The sequence below is a fragment of the Engraulis encrasicolus genome, chromosome 24 (assembly GCF_034702125.1).
Source record: "Engraulis encrasicolus isolate BLACKSEA-1 chromosome 24, IST_EnEncr_1.0, whole genome shotgun sequence".
Lineage (NCBI taxonomy): Eukaryota > Metazoa > Chordata > Actinopteri > Clupeiformes > Engraulidae > Engraulis > Engraulis encrasicolus.
In genome coordinates this window covers 1,192,449-1,203,643 of record NC_085880.1, presented here as the reverse complement: position 1 = coordinate 1,203,643, position 11,195 = coordinate 1,192,449, and the positions used below count along the sequence as shown (strand labels likewise).

Here is an 11,195-nt window from a genome sequence, read left to right as displayed (position 1 = left end):
ACTGGTCAGATCTGATTGTCTGGTAGCTTGAACATGAACCAATCCTGTGAAAAGTTGCGAGAAGGTTCTTGATATGAAGGCTTTTGCTGTGGGAAGCATCATATGCAATGGTGTTCGCCTTATTCCGCTTTGATTGTTATGCACAAGCATTTGAAAGAGGCAGTGAAGTTGTGTACTCTTGTGATGTCTGACACACTTCTCCTCTTCTAGTGGGGGCTCTTATCTGTGTTGACTGTTGCCGTGCATGTGCTGTCCTGTCCTCTGACTGTGTGGAAGTGTTAGATTTACATTTATAGTGGCTGTTCCTTATTCTTAATAATGACCTAATAGGCAAGCACATGGCCGAGTTGTTCAGAATAGGGAAAAGGCCTGGAACATGACCTTGACCTTAACCTTGACCTTGACCTTTTAAGGACTATACTGACACTATACTGACACAAAATAATCATAGCAATATCAGCAAATAACTGCTCATACCATAATTGAGAATTTGTTTCTCATTTTTACAATGACAGTCTATTGACATTCTTCAGAATAGCAAATTTGACCTTGGCAATGACCTTTTAAGGTCACATTCTCCTCATGTAATTGTCAGAAATGGTTTCCTCTCCAAAAATTGGTCAGAATTGATGTATGGCATGTGTATAAACAGTTTAAAAGTAAAAAACACAGGTTTTTGTCATAGGCGATGGCGGCCATATTTGGCGGCCATATTGTGAAAAATCTGGCACTATGGTGGACGAGCACCTCCGTGATTTTTAATGTCTAGGAACCCACTAACTCAATTCCAGCGAGAAACGCCCTCAACTCAAAATTGCGAACGGGTCTACAGGGCTGGTCCTGGACTACTGAGCCTCCACATCCACGACATATCATTTTAGCTGAAGTAAGCTAAATTAAACAGTCAGAGACCAGCATTACTGACATATGTGCATCTGCAATTGAATGACATGAACTGGTGTTGTTGAGAGTGGTTACAAGATGATATTTTAGCATTTATGATACTGTTTACATGCCAGTTGGATGAATGGGCGCCATCTTGATGATGCGTGTATCGTCACACAAAACACAAGCTCGGGAACTCGTTATTGTATACTTCCGCCTGAGATCAACCTCGATAATTATCGATCTGACATTGCGTCACCAAATGTTCACACTCACTTTCCCGAAGTTTTAGGTCGGCTTTCTTGGGATTCTCGACTTTTTGAACGAGACATAAGGCACAGAGGAGCACAACGCTCAGGCTACTGGGGTAGGCTACTTGTGATACGCCTTTACTGACGGTTAGGATTAGGAATGGTTTTGGTTTGGGCATAGTTTCAACCTTTCAGTTAACTTAAAAGGGAATATTTACAAAATGATGGCTCTAAGATAATTGTATACTGACAGAACATGCCTTTAATGACGGTTAGGATTAGGAATTGTTTTGATTTTGTGCAGTTTTAACGTGTGTGTGGTCTGACTAATAAGTTGTATGAACAATGGGCTGTCGGACCAATGGGATGTAACCTATAGCGATATGAGGTGTGCCACCATGCAATGATGGAGGCGCTTCATCAAATTGGACATTGTACCAAGCAGGTGTGTCAGTGAATTAATGTTTCATGTGTGGGGTTGCCCAACTGTTATAACTTGTGATAACAGCTTTTGGTTGTTGTTTGCTGCACATTAACCCTGTGAAACCTGAACCATGAAAGCAATGAGAGAAAATTATATTTTTTTGGAATTTGCTTCAATATTGGTCCCTTATAAGAAATGTAAAAAAAAATATCAAAATTTTGTTAAGGTCACTGAGATATTTGATGCATCATATATGATGCATCAGGCTTTAAAGGGAATGAAAATTCCAATTTCATGACCATTGAAAAATGACTTTTAATGCATTTGCATCTTTTTTTTTTATTTAAAAAAGTTGTCAGACAATTTAATTTGAGGATTATCTTTAAATATTTAGTGAGATCCTGCCATTTTTTTAAGCCTATCCTTGTTTTAGCAGGACCATATTTTACATTTCCCACAGCCTGGTTGGGTAATTTTTTAAAATCTATGTAAAAACATAGCTGATCGAATGCTTAACAACCTATTTATGAGTGTAATATAGATCATTATTCATTTTTGATGTGTAATTTGAATATATGGGTCCATTACTACAATTGGACCATTTCTCCATTCACTTCAATGCATTTTTTACGAGATCATAATTTCAACATTTTGCATTACATTTTCAAAATCGCAAGTAAAACGTGTTTCTTAAGGCAATATCTTTGTCTTGAAGTAAAACAACTTGTGTGTTTTGTTAAACGATCGTCGTGGTATGCTTTGTAAGTTTCCCTATGGAGCAAATGCATTGATGGCTGACTTCCTGCCACCGCCGGATGGTGCTTATATGTCTCATCAGTTTTAGCACGATCTCTCTGCAACACGGTGTAAAAATATAAATTCTTCCTTGATTAATTGCACAAAGCAAGTGTTCAAATTAAAGGATGTAGAGTTATATTTCGGAAATTTGTACACAAACCTTTTGCAATTTGTCGATATCTCAGCGTCGGTCAGGGAAACCGCTTCTACTCCATTTTTGCATTTTTCGCCGAGCTGTGATCAACTTGTTGTTGACCGCTGCTCTCTTGTGGCGGTTTCCGCGTACTGCAGGACGTTTGGAAATGACATGCAGGATGTTTTTGAGATGGATTTTTTTGTGTGTCAGCGTGGAGAGGGCTTTGAATTTGATGCATCATAGATGATGCATCTGGCGCGATAAGGTTAAAACAGCAAAAAAGTATTTCAGTGCTCCAGTAATTTCTGACCTAGTCATTTTGAAGTGGATCAGCTTCATTACAATTGTCTATTGTCCTAGACCATGAACACTAAGATAGTTTGAGTGCAAGTAACATGCCTTTTCTGTACTGAAAGAGTTTAGGATGATCATGAAAATTGTATTATTTCTAAAATTATATTATTGTATGTAAATGGTGCACATGATAGCAGCAGCTATGGTTATCGCAATTTTATGTTTTAATAAATGTTACACGGTAATACTAATGCTACTCAATGGGATTGAGCCAGAGCATGCAGGCATGACTTAACCCATAGAGGTCTAATTGCCCTTGAGAGGGCAATTTGACATGTCTCCAAAAACAAATCTGTAACTCTGTGAGTTTTTGTCATTGAAACACATAAGTTACACCATTAGAAACCTCGGACCTTCCAGATTTCAAATATATATATATATATATTAAATAAATTATATAGCTGGTCCAATTTAAAGAAAGTGAAAAGAAATCTTCGCATATTCTGTACTCTCTGCCTGTAGCAGCCACACCTATAGCTATTCACATGTAAAGTACCGGTGCTTGAGTGGCTATTCAGAGGTGACAACACGCCCCTTTCAGGTAGGGTAAACACAGCAGACGTAGAGTGACAGGGGGGTTGTGGCTATCAGAGCACATGGGGATTGACAGGGGGGTGTGGGCCATTAGAGGTTTTTCACACCTATCTCATTAGTATTCAAATGAGACAGGCAGTGGCAGTGACATAGTCATTCTTTTTTGAATTTTGTATGAAAACAACAAAACATTTCTAAATGCCCTTTTCACTTTTATGCTGCCAACACATTTGTTTACAAGATTCAAACTTCAAAAGTCTTGGCTAGATATATTTATTGTGTGTTTTCTTGAACTTTTTGAAGACCTCTGAAACCTGTTTTTTTGTACAGTTGTGTTTATACTCAATTTAAATAAAACATGTTTGTATGACATCCATTTTTTTCCAGTTTATTTCTTGTCAGGCTTTTCACAATACAACCATATATTCCACTTTTGCATAGATGCTTACTGTTAGTTGAAAATACTTGAAAATGTCAGGGTGGTGCAAGCAGCCTAAAAGCCTCTGAAAGGCCTTAGACCTCAGAGGGTTAAAGGAAAAGGGAAGTACGATGATCACACCTGATAACATCCCGATAATGTAGGCCGATGCATTGTTACTTAAAACGAAACTCCACCAATAAGGAGCTCATTTACCCACGTCATTAGGTTACAGCCAGTGACAGTTTACAGAGTTCTCAGAACCTGACCTGCAAGAGATTGTCATCATTACCAGACCGACCTGCAGTAAGTTGAGGTTTTCTCCAGCGTCACAGGAAGGGTGGGTGGGCCCAGACAAGTCTCATCTTTAGATGCTGTATGATTGTGTCTTATGTCCATTTAAAGGTACACTGTGCAAGAAATGGTCAAAAAAGGTACTGCAACTATGCTGCTCATTGAAACTGGGCTGCCTATTGCCAAATTTGGTCTTTACATGAAAGTTTACTAACTAATAAACACATTTTCCAGTATGGTCCAAGTACAGTCATTTTTGCTGATAAAAATGGCTATTTTTGGAAATTCAAAACGGCGGACCATGGAGAAGATCCCCCTTTTCATGTATGAAAAGTGCAATTTTTCCAGTCATAATGAATACTTAGAATTTGATGGTGGTGGTAAGTATTCATGAAAAAGGTAACATTAGTGAATGGGCAGCATGAATTCTGGAAATAAACAACTAAAAATCTCACACAGTGTCCATTTAAAGAATGCACTGAAAAATGTAAAATGTAGGCTATTTTCTTGGCATGCACTATATGTAACCCTAGTGCAGTGGTGTAGTCTACGTAGAACGCGGGTATACAGAGTATACCCACTTCTAAATTTCAGGGATTTCAGTATACCCACTTAAAATTGATTGATCCATTGTTTTGAATAGCACAAATATATACAGTATACTCACTTCAAAAAATGCTCAAATATACAGTATACCCACCGAAAAAAGTAGACTACACCACTGCCCTAGTGTGACTGCAGACAGCAGTATCATTAGAGTCAGCGTGTCTCACATAGTGCAGCAGAGCCAGATGTAGAGCATCACACACATTTGAAATGTCAAAACTGAAACTTTGGTCAGGCCAAGCATTTAACTGTTTACATCCACAGTGAAGAGGGTGCCGAGGGCTGTTGCAAAAGCCAAGGGCCTTGTCTGATCAGTATCAGTCAAGAGTTTACAGAGTCCAGATGCAATTTTTTTTCTTCTCACAGTTCACAACTTTTTTAAAAAACCTATTTTCTTTCTTTCTTTAGTTATGCTACTGTTAGTCAACCTCTAAAATGCTCAATAATCCCAATGTCTTTTATAGCTGCTGTCACACTTTATTAATGTGAATTGGTGGAGAAATGCTACAAATAAATTCAAAAGGTAATATGTGCATGGTTTTACATGGGATTAACAATTGTCAAAAGTCAGACGACTGCCATTTTAGGGCAATGCAGAGTAATAGTTCACAGATAATTGACAGAGTAAGACTAATATATAATGGGATCCTCTTCACTGGTCCTCTAAAATAACATACTCTTTCAGGGTAAAGTCTAGCGACTCCCAGTTGATCACATTGCCACCAATCTTCTGTGGAATTCGGCTCATGTACAACAAAATCTCAGAAGAAGGAAGAACTGAATCCCACATGTGAATGTCTGTGACCATTCCCACAAAAGATTGTGCCTTGTCAAATTTACCCCCGTAAGTGTCCTGTTCTTGACCCAAGACGATACTGGGTGCTCCCGAGATCTCTTTCCCTTTGTTGATGCCCTTTCTCGCACTATATTTCCCATTGACCCAAACTTGGGCGATGCCGTTTTCAGAGTTCCAGGTGACACAGACCGAATTCCATTGGTTTGGATTCTCCCCCAGTGCTCGGAACAGCACAAATTTGTCATTCTGGTCCACTTCGTACACTCCGTTAGCTTGTTTGTAGAGCAGGAAGGCGTTCGAACTCTCCGGGGTGGCGAAGGAGAAGAGACTCTGAGCTCGTACTAGATCTGAGAAGAAACGCAGGCACATGGTCACCGCAGTCAGGCTCTTGCTCTGGTCTGGTGACAAGACCACATGAGCCGTATCAGACTCCTCAGGGAAGGTGAACATCTTGCCAGAGAGATCTGCAAAGAACACACCTTATTAAAGTACTTGGTAACACTTTACAATAACGTCTTATTCACAGCTTTATAAACACTTCATAAATAATTAACCAATTATCAACAAAATGTTTACAAATGTTATAAATGGGCAAGAATTACTATGCTAACACAGCAGACACAGCACAGTCGCAGCGGTCCCTGAAGTTTCTCCTCCAAAGACCAGAAGGCATGAAACCACATATAACTCACACAGAAGAAGTTGATTCCCACTCCACTGTGCAGTCATAGTTTAGTTATGACTCATTTACAAACATTTGTAAATGCTTTGTTAAATGTTAATTGTTGTTAAATGTTAATACAGTGTTTATAAAGCTGTGAATAGGATGTTACTGTAAAGTGTTACCAAGTACTTAAAATTACCCTCCATTGTGTCTTCTGAAATCTCTATTTACAGCTAGAAGTATACTAGTTTATTTAATGAATTTAGATCATGCAGATTAGTATTAATCATTCTTGTACTTACTATGCTTTTCTGCTGAGCAGCATGTTAACATTTGAATGAGCAGAACTGGTAGAACTTTCATGATTCTAAACACCATCATGCTGACTGGCTTGTGCTGCTTCAAGTGGCTCAAGAGATCCAAACTTTGCTTATATACCGTCTAGTGATGTCGGCTGGGCAGTGTCTGGAGGGATTCCTTTCTGAAAACATCAGCGTAACCTCTGACCTTGCGTATGGACTTTGTCAACAGTGTTGCCAGATGTGTCTGACCAAATCCCGCCCAAAAGGTTCTCAAAAACCGCCAAAATGCGCTAAATTCCGCCCAAATTCAACAAATTACATTGACTTCTATGGGCCCAAAGCGGCTTAAAAAACCGCCAAATGGCCAATTTTTCCCGTTTTTGCCCACCAACGTTCATCCCAAGTAGCCCAATTGGGCGGGCACCCGCCCAATCTGGCAACACTGTTTGTCAACTGTCACTGCCTGTTATAGTATCATTAGATTCAATGGAAACAAATATATGCGGTAAGCATAATAATATCACATGTGCCCTCAGAACATGAAATGTCTTCTTGTGATAGGTCAGCATACAAGTGTGTAGCATGTTGAGCACTTTTTGGTCAACATGCTTTTTCTCTAACTATTGCACTATCAGTTTCAAATATTCCTATTGACCATTTTCTTACTGGTTTATTTTACATTTGTACATATAGGAAGGTCCATGTGGGAGAAAGGAAGGATATATTGCAGAGTGGATCTAAGGCCAGTGTTGCCAATTTAGCGACCTTTTGACGTCCCTGGTGACAAAAAACCTCATCTATCGCCTTTAGCAGCTTTTTGGTGCATCTGGCGACTTTTTAAAACACACATATTCAATGCAAATTCATTGCTTTTCAACATAATTTTGACTCTGTGCCACTGTCAGAAGCGTTTCCCACGGCAAAAAGTATCTAGCACCGCCCATTAGAACTGTGGACGAAGACATGTGGGCACGTTTTCTGTAGATCATCTAGCGAGTTCTAGAGACTTTTCAGCGAGCCAATAGCGACTTTGGTTGATTTTCTTTTGGCAACACTGCCGGGAACATGCATGCTGTGTGTAGACTGCATATACAGTGGGGCACCTAAGTCATGCCCTTCTACTTCCGATCTGTGGTGCTGGAGCTCTCAACATTTTGAATGGGATTGAAAGGAGCAAGTCAAGCTAAATCCTCATCCCGTTTGGTATGTGCACCGGATTTCACATATGATGGCACTGGCAGTGAATTTGAAAGGTTTGGATATGCGTCATAAGACCACTCATTTTCGACAAGAAACGTTATTTTAGCTTTTGTGCATAACTGTGTTATGGTAGGGACACATAGGAGGCGAAGCAAGCGAAGCGAAGAGAGGCGAAATCCAACCGTCATCAGGTCGTCGCGGCGAATCAAATGAAATGGAACAGTTATGTTGTTGATTTGATTGGGCCGGGGCAGGCGAATTCACTCCTCATTTGCATAACATCAAACTTTCTTTAATAATTTCGCTTCACTTTGCTCCTGTTCGCTTGCTTTCGCTCACCATCGCATTCGCGTGTATGTGTCCCTACCGTTAGAGACTACAACGTGCGCCTCACATATTTGACATGAACCGAGGCACAGCCAACCCTACCGCTGCACCATGGCTGAAGTGGCTGCACGTTGGACATGCGACTTCTGTTGTGTAGTCCAAATAATTGTATATTTTTGCACGCACACAAATCAAAAATCGCTTGCCAAGTGAAGTCAACAAGCACACCATTGGTTATCATTAACTCTGAGGTACAGCATACTGTATGTCTGATCGACGGGGGAATGCGAGGTGGATCGGAAAATAGCTTTGATCAGTCCATTACAACACAGTCAAAAGTTTTGGCTTTCCCAGCCCCATGAGCCGCCCGGAAGGGGTGGAGACTTAGGTGCCCCGTAGGTCTTACTTCCGGATGTCTGCAGCACTTTGCACGATACTGCAGGTAGGTCTATCAGATAAGGGGCAGATAGCCAGCAGGGCTCTCATTAACGTTTTCCTCCATTGTTTGTTTGACTCCACTGTGAACAGATGAGATCAGAGTGTTGCAAGTTCTAATTCCACCCTTACCTAACCAACCCGAAAGAGCGCTTCACCCTCCAGGAGACTACCGCTGTCTACGGTCGTTAGCTGTCTTCTCAGCTATGGACCAGACAATTACCCTACTCTGTTTGTTTGTTAGTCTTTCTGCACTATGGAGTTAACCAGAACTGTCATTTCACTGCAAGCTAGCCTACAACATTACGGTTGTATGTGACAAATACATTTCTCTCTCTCTCTACCTCTCCCTACACCTCCATCCATGGCTGAAATGCCCTTGAGCAAGACACCTAACCCCACATTGCTCCAGGGACTGTAACCAATAACCTGAAAATAACGTATTGCAGCTTTTGATAAATATGTCATGTAAAAAGGACATGAGTTTGTTGGATCACCTTAATCTTTAATTACATCATACACTCACCGTGGCATTGTTTCGATAAGCTTTTGCAGTATCACAAGATTTATTGCATTGATTTTCACGAAGATCTTGCATTGAAGATGGTACAGTCTGACTGTTGTCATCTCCAACATAAAGTCACCTCTAGGACATTTCAAAGATCCTCAGTGGTGGTAGTCAATCCATGTGTGAAATGTGTGCCAAATGCTACCAGAACAACTCTTTCACAGTTTGAGCCAGATGAACCCTGGCATAAAACCTTCATTGATGGAGTAACCTGGTCATTTAGTATGCAGGTAGTCAGCTGACCTCATTCTTTGAAAACATAGTTTTCTATACCTGAACTGTAGTAAGCCCCAAATTCAGGTGAACACAATCAAAAGTAATGCACACCTGCCAGGATTGTACAGGTAGCTGTTAATACCTGCTGGGCATTGCTTCCTGTCGCACCTCCTCCGGTGCCCATGGGTCAGCGAGAGAAAATAAGACTTGTGACACAAACATCTTTATTGTATGAATTACTAGACAAACAGGGAATACACATTCACATTCATCATGCATGCACAGGAGGTGCCTTCCTCAACCACCTTCGCAGGTAGCTGTAGCCCTACGCCAGAAGCAGATGTCGTCAGGTGGTGTCCAGCCTTCTCTGCTGTGTTTCAGCCCTGAACCACAACACCGCCAACTCCGGCTAGTGGGCCAACAGTGAGTGGCCAGGCTCACTGCCCATCTGCCTCTGGCGTACAGCTCACACCAACAATACATACGTTTCATACATTTGATAAGCATAAAAAATAAATAATACAAAAACAGTGCTGAGTGAAAGGTGCTGAATGCGCTGAATGCTTACTGACGAGTTGTTTGTGAGGCAGTTGAGCTGTTGGTGTTCGTTGGCTGCTGGCTGTAACCCCCTTCCAATGCAGCTATGCTCGGGTGCGTTGGTTGCTGGGGTGACAACAGTGTTGAGTGAAGTGCCGAATGCGCAAGGCGGTTGGGAGATAGGCTTGCTGTTCCCTGCAGCTGCTGTCTGGGGGTTAGGTGTTCTTCCCCCAATTTCTGTCCTTCCTCCGCAGCCAGAGCCAAAAGCTCCCTTTCTCCGCCTCCTCTGCCAGTTCCTTTGTTGCCTTCTTAAGCTTCTTTCCGGTGACTCCCACGTCCTTTAGGAGGCGTAGAGTCGACAACCACATAAAGCCTCTGCATCCAACCTCCACTGGGTAGATGGTAGTCTTCCAACCCGCCTCTCGGCACTCAGCAGCCAGCTCAGAGTACTTGGCCTTTTTCCGCTCGAAGGCAGCCTCGATTCCTTTCTCACTTGGCACGGTGAGTTCAATGAGAGCCACCGCTCTTGCCTTTGTGGACCACGCCACTATGTCTGGGCGGAGAGATGTGGTGGTAATCTCTGTGGGAAACAGAAGCTTCCTGTCCAAGTCGACCTTCATGCTCCAATCCTGGCCGGGACTGAAGGGCCTTGATGTTTCTCTTTGCCTGATGCTTCTGATCCCTCCTTCCGCGACAAAGGTGGTGGGGTCCTCTGTCGGCGATGGTATTCTGCTATCCTGTCTGCGCTCCTCCAGTACTTCGGCTAGCTTTCTCAAGACTTGGTCGTGGCGCCATCTGTAGCGGCCTTGTGATAGCGCGATTTTGCAGCCTGACAAGATATGCTGGAGGCTTGCATTGGGAGCATTGCAGAGTGCGCAACATTCCTCATTTCCAAACCACTGGTGGAGGTTCTGAGGACAGGGGAGCGTGTCATAGGTTGAGCGTATAAGGAAGCTGAGTCTTGCCTTTGGGATCTTCCACACGTCTGACCAACTGATGTTCCTGTTTGAGATTCCCTCCCAGGTTGTCCAGCTTCCCTGCCGTCCCTGAGACACAGCCTTGATCTTGTAGCGGTCTTCCTCCATCCTCGTCACCTGCGCCACTACCATTTCCTTCCTTTCCTTGCGGTGGGCCTTGGACCAGAATCTTGGTGCATCTCCCCATCCTAGGCCTGCTCTACCTACCTGCACTCTGCCCATGATTTCCTTGTGCTGCAGCCAGCTTACAGCTATATTAATGCATGCAGGCTAGTCACAAAAAGGTCACATAAGGTGTGTTTAAGTGTAAAGAGGTCAGTAGCAGATCATATATTGAGCATTAACAGAATCTCGAGTTAAGATTTTACATCTCGAAAAGACTTTGACTCAAGTCCACACAGTACTTTTTGTCTTCATATTGGAATGTCACAGCTGGCGATTCTGGGATCAATTGGGGCCCAAACTACAAATTA

The 11,195-nt window shown here is 42.1% G+C and overlaps 1 protein-coding gene across 3 annotated transcripts in view; it reads right to left on the bottom strand.

Moving 5' to 3' along the window:
• Window positions 1-5,202: 5,202 nt before the first annotated feature.
• The window catches only part of LOC134441418 (serum amyloid P-component-like), a 53,140-nt gene continuing 47,147 nt past the window's right edge, over window positions 5,203-11,195 (bottom strand). For 2 of the 3 annotated variants that reach the window (XM_063191714.1, XM_063191712.1), the window contains exon 3: window positions 5,203-5,960. In XM_063191714.1, coding sequence (XP_063047784.1) covers window positions 5,353-5,946 — 594 coding nt within the window. In that variant the 5' untranslated portion in view covers window positions 5,947-5,960 and the 3' untranslated portion in view covers window positions 5,203-5,352. Of the gene's footprint in view, window positions 5,961-6,462; window positions 6,531-11,195 lie in introns of those variants that run through there. The other variant, XM_063191711.1, reaches the window with a different exon arrangement.